Source organism: Protomyctophum bolini (assembly GCF_963924005.1).
Source record: "Protomyctophum bolini genome assembly, chromosome: 14".
Lineage (NCBI taxonomy): Eukaryota > Metazoa > Chordata > Actinopteri > Myctophiformes > Myctophidae > Protomyctophum > Protomyctophum bolini.
In genome coordinates this window covers 417,757-436,893 of record NC_137875.1, presented here as the reverse complement: position 1 = coordinate 436,893, position 19,137 = coordinate 417,757, and the positions used below count along the sequence as shown (strand labels likewise).

The following is a 19,137-nucleotide window of genomic DNA, read 5'->3' as shown; positions in this document are numbered from 1 at the left end:
GTTGAAAACCACTGCTGTGCATTTGTGTTTTCAATCCCCACAAATAACCAATTTTGAACTATCAGGCTTTCATATCATATCAGGTGCTTTAATGGAAATTGCTCTCAGGAACAGCTCAACTGATTTTGTCCTTCGTGATGTCATCAATGTCACCCTACTTTGTATAATTCCTCCTCTTCTTCAGTCTTCAGTTCCAAATTTGCATTTCTACTTTGTTTACAATGTCCACCATTGTTGATTTTCCAAGCTGCCATGTAATGGAAACAAGCCTGTGTTTTAACTAGCATCAGTATTATAATGACTCAAATATTAAATAATCTGCATATCAGCGCCCCCACCACCTCAGGACATTGTGGTACTGCAGCTTAAACTGCTTTCAAAGTCCAGAAATAAATCATTGACAAGGACTGGTTATATCAGAGTGGTGATTGAGGCTCAAACCTTTAGAAATAACTTTGAGGGACATGGACAATATGATATTAAATATTACAAGCAGTTTTAAAATGCATTGTTGTTGTTGTCGTCTGTCAGCGTGAAGCAGAAGAAGAAGAAGCAGCAGAAGAAGAAGCAGCAAGGACGACATCAAGATGGGGAGGAGCAAATTACGGGGATGGATTTGTCACAAGGTCTGTTTATTTACTTACCAAACTAACTGAAGTTAGGGTTTAAATACATTGTAGAAATCCACTGTGTTACGGTCAGTAGTCTCATCCTCCAGGTGTTACGGTCAGTAGCCTCATCCTCCAGGTGTTACGGTCAGTAGCCTCAGTAGGGGGGGGGGGGGGGGGGGGGGGCTAGCTGGCGGCGGCAGCTGTAAGCAGAGAGTAGCAAGCAAAAAGCAGCATGCTACCATCTACAAACTATGCACTATCTATGCTACTATACCGCACTAGACACGTCACCCTGTGTGAATTCCGTACTGTTCCCATAGTATGTGCAGTGATTGAATGAACTCCATTCAAGTGACTAGAAATATGTTTATTGTGTCTTTCATTGTGAACACGGCTTTAGAGAACAAAGCTGAGATGTTAACATCCTCTCTCCGTTTGCCCCAGGAACCATCCATGGATTTACTTGAGGAACTCATCTTGAAGACTCTGAAGGAGCTGAAAACCAGGGAGTTCGAGGACTTCAAGGTTCACTTGCAACACCCTGATATCTTTGAAGGCCTCGTTCCTCTCCCACCGCTTCCAACCCCAGAGGTTGTAATCCCACAGTGCTTCCTTGAGAAGAACAACAAGAAGGGCATCGCTCATCTGATGGTGTTGAGCTACCCCGGTCATGCTCCTCAGATCATGGTGAATGTTCTGAAGAAGATCCACAGGAATGATCTACTGCACAGGTTACCACACATGGCCAAAGGTAGGTGAACCTCATACGGTCTATCCCTGGCCAAAGGAGGAATTATTTGTAGTGTCTTACATGGGAGACGGTTCAAAGGGGAGATTGTGTGCTCATCTAGTGCATGTGTTTAGACACTTCAAAGGGGAGATTGTGCACTCATCTAGTGCATGTGTTTAGACACTTCAAAGGGGAGATTGTGGTTAGACAGCAAGGAAATAATCAAATATAATGTTTTCTTTCTGGAAACATTTGAACTTGAGTACTCAATTGACCTACTAGTACATTCTTCCCTGCTGCAATAACAGTTATTTACCTTGCTAAACATTAATGTAATCAACTTAACATCAGTTTAATAGCCAGATAATAGTTAATTACTACCTGGTAACAGCAGGTTTCTTATACAATGCTGTTTTATTTTCTAACTCAACAGTAGCTGTGACATCAGACCAGCATGAAGCTACAGGCGCTGACCCAACAATGTCAAGTTCAACGTCAGCAAGTGAAGGAGTCTCTAAAGCTGAAGGTGAGCTGAAACTACGAATAGATTAACTTATTACTATTAGAATTATTATTAATTATTACTATTATTATTACTTATTACTATTAGAAAGAAGAAAATAAAGGCAGGAGACAAGACTATTTGTTTTGTTTTTCTTCTTATAAATGATTTGATCGGCCCAAAATATTGTGTTCATTGTCATGATTTGTCACGATCCGAGTTGGCTTTGTCCGCGGTGTAACCGTCTTTAAATAAATACTTTCAGAAACGGCTATGGGAAAAAGGCATTGCTTTTCATTTCCTGGGCCACTCGCCGTTCTGAAAGGGGGAGGGACTGTGACGCTCTATAGCAATGATTACTGTGACAATATAGAGCTATTTAACACTGTTACTGAACACACTATAGCAATGATTACTGTAACAATATAGAGCTATTTAACACTGTTACTAAACACACTATAGCAATAATTACTGTCACAATATAGAGCTATTTAACACTGTTACTGAACACACACTCTATAGCAATGATTACTGTCACAATATAGAGCTATTTAACAATGTTAAACAGCAGGTTTCTTATACAATGCTGTTGTCTTTTCTACCTCAACAGTAGCTGTGACATCAGACCAGCATGAAGCTACAGGCGCTGACCCAACAATGTCAAGTTCAAATTCAGCAAGTGGAGGAGTCTCTAAAGCTGAAGGTGAGCTGAAACTATGAATAGATGTAAAACTGATTAACCACTTGAACCCCAGCTTCCCTATTCTGAGGAGAACATTATCCACAAATAGCAGATTTACAAGCTCACAACACATTTCAATGTGCCATGTTGTTCTCTAAAGCAATTATTGCTGTCACAATATAGAGCTATTTAACACTGTTACTGAACACACTCTATAGCAATGATTACTGTCACAATATAGAGCTATTTAACACTGTTACTGAACACACTATAGCAATGATTACTGTAACAATATAGAGCTATTTAACACTGTTACTGAACACACTCTATAGCAATGATTACTGTCACAATATAGAGCTATTTAACACTGTTACTGTACACACACACACACACACACACACACACACACACTATAGCAATGATTACGGTCACAATATAGAGCTATTTAACACTGTTACTGAACACACTCTATTGCAATGATTACTGTAACAATATAGAGCTATTTAACACTGTTACTGAACACACACACTATAGCAATGATTACTGTAACAATTTAGAGCTATTTAACACTGTTACTGTACACACACACTATAGCAATTATTACTGTAACAATATATAGCTATTTAACACTGTTACTGAACACACTCTATAGCAATGATTACTGTAACAATATAGAGCTATTTAACACTGTTACTGAACACACTATAGCAATGATTACTGTCACAATATAGAGCTATTTAACACTGTTACTGAACACACTATAGCAATGATTACTGTCACAATATAGAGCTATTTAACACTGTTACTGAACACACTATACTAGCAATGATTACTGTAACAATATAGAGCTATTTAACACTGTTACTGAACACACTATAGCAATGATTACTGTAACAATATAGAGCTATTTAACACTGTTACTGAACACAATCTATAGCAATGATTACTGTAACAATATAGAGCTATTTAACACTGTTACTGAACACACTCTATAGCAATGATTACTGTAACAATATAGAGCTATTTAACACTGTTACTGTCTGAACACACTATAGCAATGATTACTGTAACAATATAGAGCTATTTAACACTGTTACTGAACACACTCTATAGCAATGATTACTGTAACAATATAGAGCTATTTAACACTGTTACTGAACACACTCTATAGCAATGATTACTGTAACAATATAGAGCTATTTAACACTGTTACTGAACACACTATAGCAATGATTACTGTCACAATATAGAGCTATTTAACACTGTTACTGAACACACTCTATAGCAATGATTACTGTCACAATATAGAGCTATTTAACACTGTTACTGAACACACTATAGCAATGATTACTGTAACAATATAGAGCTATTTAACACTGTTACTGAACACACTCTATAGCAATGATTACTGTCACACTATAGAGCTATTTAACACCGTTACTGAACACACTATAGCAATGATTACTGTCACAATATAGAGCTATTTAACACTGGTACTGAACACACTCTATAGCAATGATTACTGTCACAATATAGAGCTATTTAACACTGTTACTGAACACACTCTATAGCAATGATTACTGTCACAATATAGAGCTATTTAACACTGGTACTGAACACACACTATAGCAATGATTACTGTAACAATATAGAGCTATTTAACACTGTTACTGAACACACTCTATAGCAATGATTACTGTCACAATATAGAGCTATTTAACACTGTTACTGAACACACTCTATAGCAATGATTACTGTCACAATATAGAGCTATTTAACACTGTTACTGAACACACTCTATAGCAACGATTACTGTCACAATATAGAGCTATTTAACACTGTTACTGAACACACTCTATAGCAATGATTACTGTCACAATATAGAGCTATTAACACTGTTACTAAACACTCTATAGCAATGATTACTGTCACAATATAGAGCTATTTAACACTGTTACTGAACACACTCTATAGCAATGATTACTGTCACAATATAGAGATATTTAACACTGTTACTGAACACAATCTATAGCAATGATTACTGTAACAATATAGAGCTATTTAACACTGTTACTGAACACACACTATAGCAATGATTACTGTCACAATATAGAGCTATTTAACACTGTTACTGAACACACTATAGCAGACCTGGGCATTGTACGGCCCGCGGGCCAAATACGGCCCGCCGCCTGACTCTGACCGGCCTGTGAAAGATTACTTGATAATCCGAAAATAAAACATACAGTACTTTCTAATTACCTTATGGGTGGACTAAAACCGCATTGCTTTTATTTTGAAGCCCATGTATTCTCACAGTGCACGCAATCTGCACGTCAACTGTGCACGTGAATTGCGTGTGATTGAGAACCTGTCTTTCTTCCTTCACCCCCCTCATATGCGAAAATGTCGGCTTTTTGGATTTATTGTTGACTACGTCGGTGAATGCAAATAGCCATGAAGCATGCAGCTCCACAACACGGTAGGCGCAGGCGCATGCTTTGATTACCAAACTTCCTTGCAGGAGGACAAGTTAAATCCCATTATGCTTCATTGCTTTATTTAACCCGCCTCGCCAATAAAGTTAAGATGTTTTAAGATGCTGCCGTATGGCGTTGTTGCGCCCAGAATGTGGCATGCTTCTGAAGTTCAGAAAGCTTGGGCGATGCGCCGTGAGCTTTTGGATCGTCTGTTTTCGGCACACGAGTCGATCGACGTACCGTTGAACCACAAAGTAAATTTGGCAGAACGAACGTGCACACGTCAACATACAGCGCCTGCCAGGCTGCCAAGTCTCAACAATACCATCACTGGTTGGCTTATTATTGTTTTCAGAACGTGGTTGTTTAATGGTTGTGACTTAACACTCATCTCTCGATAGTAAGCAGCGCACCATGGGTTGTGAAAGTGGCACCTCCAATGTCCTTCGAATGGAACTATTAAGAGAGCTACCTCTAATGTTCTCATTGTTAAATTAAAATGCTAGTATTTACAGGACTTGCAACTTAAACAAAAACATAGTTTTCAACTGGGAAAGGAAACGTCTCAAGCCTGCAAGTAGAAAGTAAAAAAATCACACCCATGTGAAGTGAGGGGTGCTCTTATTGTACATCATCATGATGTAAAATAGTCACTCTGCCTATAATTTGAGTCAAATGTTTCACATTTAGTTTACCATTGCTTTGCAAAACAATGCCATTTACTGCTATTTATATAGAAATAAAATTGATATTATGCATAAATAAGTTCAGCCTTTTGGCCCGGCCCTCCAAAATATTTTCTGTTTCTCATTTGGCCCCTTGGGAAAAATAATTGCCCACCCCTGCTCTATAGCAATGATTACTGTCACAATATAGAGCTATTTAACACTGTTACTGAACACACTCTATAGCAATGATTACTGTCACAATATAGAGCTATTTAACACTGTTAAACAGCAGGTTTCTTATACAATTCTGTTCTTTTCTAACTCAACAGTAGCTGTGACATCAGACCAGCATGAAGCTACAGGCGCTGACCCAACAATGTCAAGTTCAACGTCAGCAAGTGGAGGAGTCTCTAAAGCTGAAGGTTAGCTGAAACTATGAATAGATGTCTTCAATAAACTGATTAACCACTTGAACCCCAGCTTCCCTATTCTGAGGAGAACATTATACACAAATAGCAGATTTACAAGCTCACAACACATTGTTCTCTAAAGCAATGATTACTGTCACAATATAGAGTTATTTAACACCGTTACTGAACACACTATAGCAATGATTACTGTCACAATATAGAGCTATTTAACACTGTTACTGAACACACTCTATAGCAATGATTACTGTCACAATATAGAGCTATTTAACACCGTTACTGAACACACTATAGCAATGATTACTGTCACAATATAGAGCTATTTAACACTGTTACTAAACACACTCTATAGACTATAGAAATGATTACTGTCACAATATAGAGCTATTTAACCCTGTTACTAAACACACACACTATAGCAATGATTACTGTCACAATATAGAGCTATTCAACACTGTTAAGCAGCAGGTTTCTTATACAATTCTGTTGTCTTTTCTAACTCAACAGTAGCTGTGACATCAGACCAGCATGAAGCTACAGGCGCTGACCCAACAATGTCAAGTTCAACGTCAGCAAGTGGAGGAGTCTCTAAAGCTAAAGGTGAGCTGAAACTACCAATAGTTCACACCGTTTAGCCGCTTCACCAGGTCTCAAACGGTGACAGGTGCATACAAATACTTGCTAATATATGCCATTAACACAGAGATGGGAAGTATTAGCATTGTAAAACGTACAGTAGCATGTTTAAATGTGCTTGGCAACAGAGTATCAGCAACAACTCCATTTTCATTCCCCTCATCTTCAGAGAAACATTTTGTCGAGCAACACTGGTCAAAGCTCATTCAGAAAGTGACCATGGTCAATCCCATCCTGGATCTGCTCCTTCAGAACGGTGTGATCACCAGAGAGGGCTACAATAATGTGAGGTCTAAGTCCACCACTCAGGAGATGATGAGGGAACTCCTGAACGGACCCCTGAACACCAGAAAAGCCAAAGACCTTTTCTACAAAGGTCTAGAAGAACATCAGAAGCCTCTCCTTGATGAGCTGTAAGTAACTCTCATTCACAATAGTTTGTTTTTGTTTTTAAAGTGAAAGGTGCACATTCTAACGAACATGTGTAACGGAAATTTCTATTTCTATTTCTATTATTGAATTATCTATATTATTGAATTATCTTTCTATCAAAGAGGTCCACACTCTAATGAATGTTTACCCAGAACTTCACTGTGGTGCTAACATTGTATGAGGGGATCTTTGTTATTTTTTTAAATGTGTATTCTTCATGTGGTTAAAGGACAACTTCAGCATTTCCAAACTATCTTCAATTAATTGCTCCTCACTAATGCTGAAGATAAAATGCTACTATTTATTTATATTGGGTCTTATATATATATATATATATATTCTATTTGTCTTATAGGAGAGCTGTGGACACTTCAGAAACATCAGGTGAGTGCTGTTAAGTTAAATAGATAAATTGTGATCATAATTACATCATTAATTTATTTGTATATCACTTTTCTGAATAGAGTTTTAGGAACTTTTTAAAAACAGCAAACAACACATCAGAACAAGATATACAATTAGAGCTGTAAAGAGGGCACTGCTTTCCTCAGCCTCGGTGCCTGGACAGTAAAAGCCTGATCAACCTGGGGATCAAGGCCAGTCTTAGGAGCTGGGATGGAGCTCGATACGCCAGCCCATTATCGTCCACCCCTACTTAGGAACAACCCAAAGAGCAGCCAGGATGGTGTGATGTTTGTTAGTATTACCTATACTGTAACTGCCCTTAGGAACAACCCAAAGAGCAGCCAGGATGGTGTGATTTTTGTTAGTATTACCTATACTGTAACTGCCCTTAGGAACAACCCAAAGAGCAGCCAGGATGGTGTGATGTTTGTTAGTATTACCTATACTGTAACTGCCCGACCGTTTTTGCAATATTCATAGTGAAACTGAGATAGCGTCGGTGGCTACTAGGTCTGCAGTCGCAAGTATTAACTCGGCTCCAGGCCAGTGAGGCAGCAAGCCCAACATGAGTGCTTATCTGTGGTTAGAACAAGCCCAACATGAGTGCTTATCTGTGGGTAGAACAAGCCCAACATGAGTGCTTATCTGTGGGTAGAACAAGCCCAACATGAGTGCTTATCTGTGGGTAGAACAAGCCCAACATGAGTGCTTATCTGTGGGTAGAACCATTGAGGTGACTCAGTGTTTGGTTATGGAGGTTTTGTCCCCCTCGATGTTAGCGTTGCCGTTGGGTCCTGGGACAAATAATGACACGTCTATACAGCTATGTGACGACATGAGATTAGTAGGGGACAGGAGGCGTAACGTTTGTGAGGGAAAGTTGATCATAATAAGAAATGAGATTTACAAAGACATATAAAATATTTAAACCAAGCACTTTTGGAATGTCCTCTTCTTCCATCTTGTGAGTAGTGACCAGGGAGGCAGTCAGACAGATATTTTGTGAAGCCACTAAGGAAATCGGGACTTCCTGAAAGTTCATATAATGGCCTGTTGTGGCGCTGTCATTGGGCCCAAAAAAACCCATATCTCCATAGAGGTCCATGTATTTGGACCCAACTTCACTGTATTACCTTAATAAACATGGTCATGAATACCTTCTGCTTCCAGTCACTAGTTTAAAGTCTCATTTCTCATGTCATAATATTTCTTTATGGTCCCATTTATTTAAAAAATGTCCATAAAGTCGAGTATGTTCTGAGGGGCGTGGCTACTGTTACAGTCTATGATCGGGAGCCACCCCCCGTTCGAGTCAAAATAAAAACCAACGAAGAAGAAGGGGGGAAGTCCCTCCTCGTTGTCTGGGCCAGCCAATGGCCAGCTGGGCCCAAACGGATCTAGAAAGATGGCGATTTACAATTCAAGGACTGAGAGGCTTCATCTTACGTCCATATCAGACCCGGAGAACGCTTTGTCCATATTTTTTTTTACAGTCTATGGTAGTGACACATAAACATTGATTGATTGTTGACAGCAGGGTCTCAGAGTCCAGTGAGTTGTCATAACTAGTCCACAATGACTGGAGTGGAAAATGTTCTATTCACTAGTTGGAATGAACACACCATTGTGGAAGGGTTAAAGGTTTTATTGAATGAATGAATGACATGATCAGGAGGAGAGCGGGGGGAGCGGGGCGTGGGTTCCGGGGGCGTCACCGACCCTGGAGTCTTTGGAGAGGGGGTCGTGTGGCGGTCAGCCCGCGGTACACGTGGAGGCGTGAGGAAGGGAGGAGGTGAGGAGAGATGGAGGAGAGTGGAGATGCTGCTGGTCCTGTGGTGGTGATGGGGATGGTGGCGGGATACGAAAAGCACAACCTTCTTCAAAGAAGACGGCTTGTTCTTCAAACAAACGGTCTACTGCTTTGTTCATCTGAGCATCCAGGAGTTTCTGGCTGCAGTCTACCTGTCCCACTGTTTCACACAGAAGAACACGGAGGTCCTGAAGACATTCCTGGAAGATGATGGTGACAGTTCCCTGTCTGACTTCCTGAAGGCTGTTATGATGAAAACCCTGAAGAGTGAGAGTGGACAACTGGACCTCTTTGTCCGTTTCCTTCATGGTCTCTCACTGCAGTCCAACCAGAGTCTGTTAGGAGGCCTGCTGGGTCAGACAGAGAACCGTCCAGAGGAGATCCAGAGAGCCATCGACAACCTGAAGGAGATGGATGATCGCCGTGCCTCTCCTGACAGATGTATCAACATCTTCCACTGTCTGATGGAGATGAACGACCCGTCAGTCAGTCAGGAGATGGCGATTTACAATTCAAGGACTGACAGGCTTCATCTTACGTCCATATCAGACCCGGAGAAAGCTTTGTCCATATTCTTTTACAGTCTATGGTAGTGACACATAAACATTGATTGATTGTTGACAGCAGGGTCTCAGAGTCCAGTGAGTTGTCATAACTAGTCCACAATGACTGGAGTGGAAAATGTTCTATTCACTAGTTGGAATGAACACACCATTGTGGAAGGTTTAAAGGTTTTATTGAATGAATGAATGACATGATGAGGAGGAGAGCGGGGCGTGGGTTCCGGGGGGGTCGCCGACCCTGGAGTCTTTGGGGAGGGGGTCGTGTAGTGGTCAGCCCACGGTACACGTGGAGGTGTGGTCCCCCCGTGGGAACTGTGAGGAAGGTGAGGAGAGATGGAGGAGAGTGGAGATGCTGCTGGTCCTGTGGTGGTGATGGGGATGGTGGCGAGATACAAAAAGCATAGAGGATGCTGGGTTGTCTGGGGCGGGTATAAGTAGGCTCAGGTAGATCGGCGTGGAGGGCGGAGGATGGTCAAGGTGTGTTCCTCCGCCTCCTGAACATCTGTTGTTCCAACTACCTTTCTGTTATTGGTAACAGGAACACATACTCTCTCTCTCTCTCTCTCTCTCTCTCTCTCTCTCTCTCAGGTCCGTTGGTGGAAACATCAGGGCTTCCCATTACTTACTATGAAGACCAGCTTAAGGACAACATGAGCAGTAGCTGCAGTACTTATGTCAAATTGGGCACAGAGTCTGAGGTTGAGGTTGAAACGGTCTTCATCCCGCTCCACAATCTAGACATCAAAGACACAGAAATCCACAGCCACCATGAGGTCAGACAGATGGAGATGAAGAAGCCAGGACATGGAACACAAATCCAACCTGAAGAAATTCACGAAGACCCTTCTGGAAGAGACATAAGATCAGCACTGACCACTGGCTGTGCAGGAATTGGCAAAACGTTCCTCGTACTAAAGTATCTGTCTGACTGGGCCAAGAAACGTTTCGGCCAAGGTCCACACCTCGTGTTCCCGCTCAAGTTCCGCCAGTTAAATCAGCTCAAGGGAAAGAAATTTACTTTGGCACAGCTAATTCACCACTGCATCAAGGAAACCAGATTCATTGAGGAAGAAGTTCTTAATGACATCTTCAAGGTGTTGCAGAAGTCAGTAAGCTACAACAAGAGCCCCTTCAAAGTCATGATTGTTATGGATGGATATGATGAAGAAAATTTCCAGTTCGATTTCAAAACAGATTTTGGCCTCATGAATGTGATGGATTCGTACCCAGTGGAACATCTGCTTGTAAACCTCATCAAGGGAGAGCTGCTCCCCTCTGCTCGCATCTGGATAACCTCACGACCTGCAGCAGTCAAACAGATTCCTAAGGCGTTTGTTAACAGGATGACTGAAGTACGAGGCTTCATTGATGATGACCAGAAGAAGGACTTCTTCCAGAAGTTCTTCATGAAGATCATCAGTGATGAGAACCAGGCCAGCTCAATCTTCTCACACATCCAGAAATCAAAGATGCTCCACACCATGTGTGAAATCCCAGTCTTCTGTTGGATCCTTGCTACCGTTGTGCAGAACACGGGGATGACAGAGCTGCCCAAAACCCTGGTTGAGCTGTTCTGCCACTTCCTGATGGGTGAGACACTGCGGGAGAAGATGAAGGATCCTTCACTAGAGGATGAAGACAAAGAGAAGCTCATAAAGGATGCAAGAGATGTTCTTCTGAAGCTGGGAAAGCTGGCGTTTGACCAACTGGACAAAGGACGAATAATTTTCGATGAGAAAGACCTGAAAGCGTGTGGTCTTGATGTGATCAAGGACTTGATCTCTGGCTTTTGCACAACCTTCTTCAAAGAAGACGGCTTTTTCTTCAAGAAAACTGTCTACTGCTTCGTTCATCTGAGCATCCAGGAGTTTCTGGCTGCAGTCTACCTGTTCCACTGTTTCACACAGAAGAACACGGAGGTCCTGAAGACATTCCTGGGAAATGATCATTCAGACAGTGACGGTTCAGACAGTGACGGTTCAGACAGTGACGGTTCAGACAGTGACGGTTCAGACAGTGACGGTTCAGGCAGTGGCGGTTCATACAGGAACATTTCCCTGTCTGACTTCCTGAAGGCTGTTATGAAGAAAACCCTGAAGAGTGAGAGTGGACAACTGGACCTCTTTGTCCGTTTCCTTCATGGTCTCTCACTGCAGTCCAACCAGAGTCTGTTAGGAGGCCTGCTGGGTCAGACAGAGAACCCTCCAGAGGAGATCCAGAGAGTCATCGACAACCTGAAGGAGATGGATGACGATGATGCCTCTCCTGACAGATGTATCAACATCTTCCACTGTCTGATGGAGATGAACGACCCGTCAGTCAGTCGGGGGATCCAACAGTACCTGGAGTCAGAGAACAGCTCAGGGAAGGAACTCTCTGTGCCTCAGTGTTCAGCTCTGGCCTCCATGCTGCAGATGTCAGAGGAGGTCCTGGAGGAGTTGGACCTGCAGAAATACAACGCAGACAACGAGGGGCGACGGAGACTGGTCCCAGCTGTGAGGAACTGCAAAACGGCCAGGTTAGTAGTCATAAGAATATAATCATGTTAGAGCAGCTTTCATTCAAAATAAAAATAAACACATGTACACATTGTCATTGTGACACATGAGAACATTATTTCAGTTTAGTGAGACTCACTTAATATTTATGAATGAATGGCTCAAAGTGTGTGTGTGTGTGTGTGTGTGTGTGTGTGTGTGTGTGTGTGTGTGTGTGTGTGTGTGTGTGTGTGTGTGTGTGTGTGTGTGTGTGTGTGTGTGTGTGTGTGTGTGTGTGTGTGTGCTATTTACCAGTGTCCTCATTAGTTATTCTACAATGAAAACGGACTATACCAAATGAGAAATTCGTTGTTCATCTGTTGACAGAACATTTCTTCACTTCACTGTCAGAGTGGAGCAACAGCAGCGAGTTGTTATTTTCATTATTTAATGTTTGTATTCCAATCAAATGAAAACAGTGGAAAAGTATGAGTACATATAAATGCAATATGCCTCTTATTTGCTTATATATTAGCCAGAAAAGTATCCAAACACACATTTCAGACAGCTCCACAGGGAACCTCTTTGACAGTGAACGTGGTCTTTTCTGTTTTGATCATCTCTGATTTTACATTTAATCTGTAATTACAGACTTTCTTACTGTGACCTCGAGAAGGAACACATTGAAGTTGTGGCTTCAGCTCTCAGCTCCAATCCGTCCCATTTGAGAGAACTGGACTTGAGTGGAAACGTCTTGAATGATTCCGGAGTGGATCTCATCTGTGCTGCACTGAAGAGCCCAAACTGTTGTCTGGAGATTCTCAGGTCAGATTAATTTACCATTTTTATTTTTATTTGGTTACATTCTGTTATAGTAAGTGATTATAATGCAGTTATAACTTATTATGGAGGTGGTACTTTATTTGAAGTGTGGATAAGGTTTGATATCATGGTAACTCACACTGACCTTAATATTGATAAGATACAGTGACTAATGTATGTAGTCTTTATGCTGAGATACTACATTTAAAACACTAAACACCTCTGATGACAAGTACGGGTGAATGTGTTCTGTCAGAGTGTCATCCCCTAGTTTTGAATGATATTTATATTAATGTTAATTCTTAATTGGTGTTGAGTATCAGGGGCGTAACTAGACGTTAGTCAGCCCCCGACAGTTTGATCAAAATGCACAAAACGTGTGTGTGTGTGTGTGTGTGTGTGTGTGTGTGTGTACTATTTACCAGTGTCATTAGTTATTCTACAATTAAAACAGACTATACCAAATGAGAAATGGACCGTACCATTAGTGAAGGGGTGTACAGAGGATGGTCTTTTAAACAATGAGCTTGGTCATTACGTTTACACGTTACTTAATACATTTAAATGTAAGTTCCACGATTTCCATCTATCTTCCACTTCTCTGTTCTTATTGACATCCTGCTAACGTCTGAAGAACTAGATTGAAGATCTTTTAGGTGCCTTTCACACCTAATGTTTGCTTACAAGGTCTGGATCAAGGACCAAATGTTTGCATTGTTGCATTAGGTCTGCTTAGCGTTCACAGAGGACTTTGTTAAGCAAACCAAAATATTTAACAAATGTCATGCGGTCGTACAGGCTGTTCATCTGTTGACAGAACATTTCTTCACTTCACTGTCAGAGTGGAGCAACAGCAGCGATTTGTTGTTTTCATTATTTAATGTTTGTATTCCAATCAATTAAACAGTGGAAAGGTATGAGCACATATAAATTCAATATGCCTCTTATTTGCTTAGACAGAAAAGTATCCAAACACACACACATTTCAGACAACTCCACAGGGAACCTCTTTGACAGTGAACGTGGTCTGTTCTGTTTTGATCATCTCTGATTTTACATTTAATCTGTAATTACAGACTTGCTGACTGTGACCTCGATGAGGAACACATTGAAGTTGTGGCTTCAGCTCTCAGCTCCAATCCGTCCCATTTGAGGGAACTGGACTTGAGTGGAAACGTCTTGAAGGATTCCGGAGTGGATCTCATCTGTGCTGCACTGAAGAGCCCAAACTGTTGTCTGGAGATTCTCAGGTCAGATTAATTTACAAATTTTATTTGATTACATTCTGTACATTCATAGTAAGTGATTATAATGCAGTTATTATGGAGGTGGTACTTTATTTGAAGTGTGGATAAGGTTTGATATCATGGTAACTCACACTGACCTTAATATTGATAAGATACAGTGACTAATGTATGTAGTCTTTATGCTGAGATACTACATTTAACCCATTTTGGGCGGGAACCCCTTTTGGTGTTAGCATTATGTTATGCTTTAACTATTGTAAAATAGCAGATCTACAAGCTCACAGTGCGCACTCATAGTGGCACGCTATGCACTTGTAGGTCTGCTACTGACATAGAAACATAGCTTTTTCAGAAAACTGTCAGGATATAGAAGACATTTTTAGAATCTGATCTCAGGTCAGAATGGATTAAAACACTAAACACCTCTGATGACACTATGAGTGGTTGAATGTGTTCTGTCAGAGTGTCATCCCCTAGTTTTGAATGATATTTATATCAATGTTAATTCTTAATTGGTATCAGGGGCGTAACTGCCCCCGCGCAGGCTGGTCAGCCCCCGACACTTTGATCAAAATGCACAAAACGTTCTAAACGTGAACTTTGGATCCATATCTAAAAACCCAGTGGGAGAGAAGGTTTTATGTGGAAAACTTATGCTGCATGAGCCAACGGAAATTGTATGGCAGGAATATGTATTTAATTCGTCTTAAAATCTCTCTCTCTCTCTCTCTCTCTCTCTCTCTCTCTCTCTCTCTCTCTCTCTCTCTCTCTCTCTCTCTCTCTCTCTCTCTAGTCTGAAGAACTGCTGGTTGTCGGAGAGAAGCTGTGAAGTTCTGGCCTCGGCTCTCGCCTCCAATCCTTCCCATTTGAGAGAATTAGACCTGACTTTGAACAACCTGCAGGACTCTGGAATTGAGCTTCTATGTGCCGGAGTGAAGAGTCCACATTGTCACCTGCAGACTCTGAGGTAAATTATTCTGTGTGGATCTGTACTGCAGACTCTGAGGTAAATAGAGTTTTATTCTGTGTGTATCTGTACTGCAGACTCTGAGGTAAATAGAGTTTTATTCTGTGTGGATCTTTACTGCAGACTCTGAGGTAAATAGAGTTTTCTCTGTACTGGAGCATCAACAGCAGTTTGTTAAAGTGTGGATATCTCTGCAGGTTGTCAGGCTGTGCGATCACAGAGAAAGGCTGTTCTTCTCTGGCTTCAGCTGTAGCCCTCAACCCCTCCTCCCATCTGAAGCATGTGGACCTCAGCCGTAACCACCCAGGAGGAGATGCTGAGCAGACGCTGCTCTCTGCTGGACTGGAGACTGTCAAGTGAGTCGACTTGGACTGTGTCCATCCATCTTGGTTAAAAATACGTTTTTATTTTATTTTTTCTCAGGCTGTCAAAGTTAACATGTTAATCGTGCGTCAACACAAATTCCTTTTAACAGCGTTAATTTAATTAACGTGAGATTTACGCAATGCACGTGAAGTTTGAAAGAGAGGTTGAGAGTCTGAGACACATGCATGTTGCTGTTTTCTACTGGCCAAGTAGCCCCGCCTCTGAATCCACTCTGCTCCAATCAGTCAGCAGCAGTACAGCTAAAGCAGTCGGTGCAACCAGCACTAAAGCAGTCGTTGCAACCAGCACTAAAGCAGTCGGTGCAACCAGCACTAAAGCAGTCGGTGCAACCAGCACTAAAGCAGTCGGTGCAACCAGCACTAAAGCAGTCGGTGCAACCAGCACTAAAGCAGTCGGTGCAACCAGCACTAAAGCAGTCGGTGCAACCAGCACTAAAGCAGTCGGTGCAACCAGCACTAAAGCAATCAGTGCAACAAGCAGGCAGGCAGCCGAGGCAGGCTGCGCAGAGCTGCGTAGCTGAGCTGCTAGTTGTCAGAGAGGCAGAGCAGCTCATTATTAACAGGTTGGGGGCCCATGGCGGAGATCTCCGTCCTGGTACTTAGTACGGTCTGGTGCTTGAGACGGGGATTGATAAAAACGACAGAGATTAATGATCTCAAAACCGGTCGCATCTCTCTACAGCCTAGGAGCGCTTGTTGCGCAATCCTCTATGTTGCGCAACATACTCTAACTCGCGATCTAAATCATTCCGTCTAATTCTAAGAAAAGATTATGTGTTAGACGGGCCCCCGCTGTCCAGTCGCTAGTCGCGATAGAATCGTGTTTAGAGTGTTTTGGCTACATTTAGCTGCTACAGCAACATCCGGTCCGTCGGTAAAAGTGCTCCGTGTTTATAAATCGCTGGGCACATTTTATTAATGGATTAAATAACCCTGGTAGAGTCGCTGCGAATGGACTAACTGTGCGTGCGTTCGTTCGTGCGTGCGTGCGTGCGTGTGCACGCGTGCGCGTGCCACAAACTGACTGTTCTTTTGCGGGCACATGGCCGAGGCACATGGAGATGGCGCAAAATGATCCTTAATTAGTTTACAATCTGTACTCTTATAGATTAGGCTATCCGATCATCATATTAAATGAGTATACTCTGCACTCTGCATAATATATACTCTGCACATGCCATGTTAGCTATACAGTTTATAGATCATGCTTAAGCATGTGTTTAATTTTGCAGTATTTACATTTAAACAAGATGAAGAAAGTCTCCAGCACTTGGATCCCCGCATACAGTGACAGCCCTCCATGTTTACAGACAGACAGACAGACAGACAGACAGACAGACAGACAGACAGACAGACAGACAGACAGACAGACAGACAGACAGACAGACAGACAGACAGACAGACAGACAGACAGACAGACAGTAACGGGACATCTCGCTGCGTAAAATATCCCTTCTCCGTCTCCAACTTTACTCCTCATTCATCCGCCACATTGTCTGCTTCATTTCCTTTATTTGATGTGATTGCATTCCCACCTGCACCGAATCGAAATCAAGTGTGATTGGAAGCGAAGAGAAACCCCGTTTTTTAGAATGAGTAGAATGCGGTTCTTTGATTAGGATTCGAATGAGGCTTCACACCTGCCAAACGAAACGCACTTTCCGACAATGCATCAGGGTTGGTTTTAATCGCAGTAAAGCTTTCTGGTGTGAAGGCGAGCTTAGATTGACTCAGCAGTTTTGGGTGTACATATTTTAGTATGTCGGATGCAAACCTATCTCTGTTTTTCTTTTTTCTGCAATAAATCAGTGCTATTGAACACTGTGTACGTCTGTGTGTGGGCTTTACAAATATGAAACCAATTAAAAGTATCCCTGTTGGTGTTTTAAGCATTGTTATACTTTACCTATTGAAAAATAGCAGATCTACAAGCTCATAGCGCGGCACTGAGTGCCGCATTTTTGCTTTAATGTTTTTGCTATTTTTTAAATCATTAGAATGCGGCGCAAAATCTTTGAATATATATTCTTTCAGAGCGAACATTTTCACTCAAATCTTTGCTTCTGTGGTATCCCTAAAACAACATATTTTCAGATGGGGGTCCGCAGCCAAATACAGATCATTCTGTGGGTTCTTGACAGATGTTCTTAATGCAGATGTTTAACAGTAATTTAACTCTTGAGAGCGTAAAATGAAACCAAATGCACCCGGGAGGGTCTCAAGAGTTAAAGATCTGTAAGGGTCCACTTTGTTACCAACTCTCCATCATTTAGTTGGCACCAGTCCATAAATCGGAACTTGTAGCTCCCAAAGTATCGACAAGGGCCCTGAGGTCGGCTGACCCGTCACTTCTCAAGATCCCTAAATCAAAGCTGAAATCCCGCCCGGGGGGGAATGGGTCATTTCCCATTGTAGCGTCTACACTGTGGAATGAACTTCCACCTCATGTCAGAGCTTCTCAGTCCTTGTCTGTGTTTAAATCACGTCTGAAAACTCACTTGTACTCCTTGGCATTTGAACATACTGATTAAGAGTTGCTGCTTCCACTGCATTGTGTCCTTATGTTGCCCTGTTTATGTACTGTTGTTGTTTTTTCTTTGATATTTTAGTATTTCTTTGTGTGCAGCACTTTGTTTCAACCTTGTATACAAATGTGCTTTATAAATAAAGTGGATTGGACCACCTGGAGCCCCCTTAACCCATTTAGACCTGACGTCGAAATTAAGAAAATGTCTTGTAACTCTTGACAGTTTTCTGAAAAACCTATATTTCTACAGTATATCAGTGGTGCTCAAACTATTTCATATCAAGTACCCAAAAAATTATATGAAATTGGCCACTGAAGCAAAGATTTGAGTTAAAAACGTTCGCTCTGAAAGACTATATATTCAAATATTTGCACCACATTTTCATGATTTTTCAAATATAGAAGATCTACAAGCTCGTAGATCTGCTATTTTTCAATAGCTAAAGTATAACATAATGCTTAAAACACCAAAAGGGGTTCCCGCCCAGAATAGGTGAACCCCTTTTGGTGTTAGCGTCATGCTATGCTTTAGCTATTGAAAAATAGCAGATCTTCAAGCAGTGGAAGCAGCAGCGTGTAGGTCTGCTATTTTTGAAAAATCAAAGAACGACTGACAGAAACATGGCTTTTTCAGAAAACTGTCGGGATGTAGAAGACATTTTTAGAATCTGATCTCAGGTCTAAATGGGTTAAGGACCACTCGTGGTCCCCGGACCACTGGTTGAGAACCACTGCTTTATTCAATAAATGTTTAATGGTGAATG

At 41.6% G+C, this 19,137-nt stretch overlaps 1 protein-coding gene across 1 annotated transcript in view; it reads left to right on the top strand.

Moving 5' to 3' along the window:
• Positions 1-509: 509 nt before the first annotated feature.
• Positions 510-19,137, top strand: part of LOC308328305 (uncharacterized protein) — a gene marked incomplete at its 3' end in the record, with an annotated part of 20,812 nt that continues 2,184 nt past the window's right edge. Inside the window, exons 1-9 of the mRNA XM_080782073.1 lie at positions 510-626; positions 1,056-1,362; positions 1,775-1,867; positions 6,907-7,150; positions 9,443-9,603; positions 11,931-12,465; positions 14,323-14,496; positions 15,287-15,460; positions 15,658-15,816. Of these exons, the coding sequence (XP_080638199.1) occupies positions 588-626; positions 1,056-1,362; positions 1,775-1,867; positions 6,907-7,150; positions 9,443-9,603; positions 11,931-12,465; positions 14,323-14,496; positions 15,287-15,460; positions 15,658-15,816 (1,886 nt within the window). The 5' untranslated portion in view covers positions 510-587. The remainder of the gene's footprint in view (positions 627-1,055; positions 1,363-1,774; positions 1,868-6,906; positions 7,151-9,442; positions 9,604-11,930; positions 12,466-14,322; positions 14,497-15,286; positions 15,461-15,657; positions 15,817-19,137) is intronic.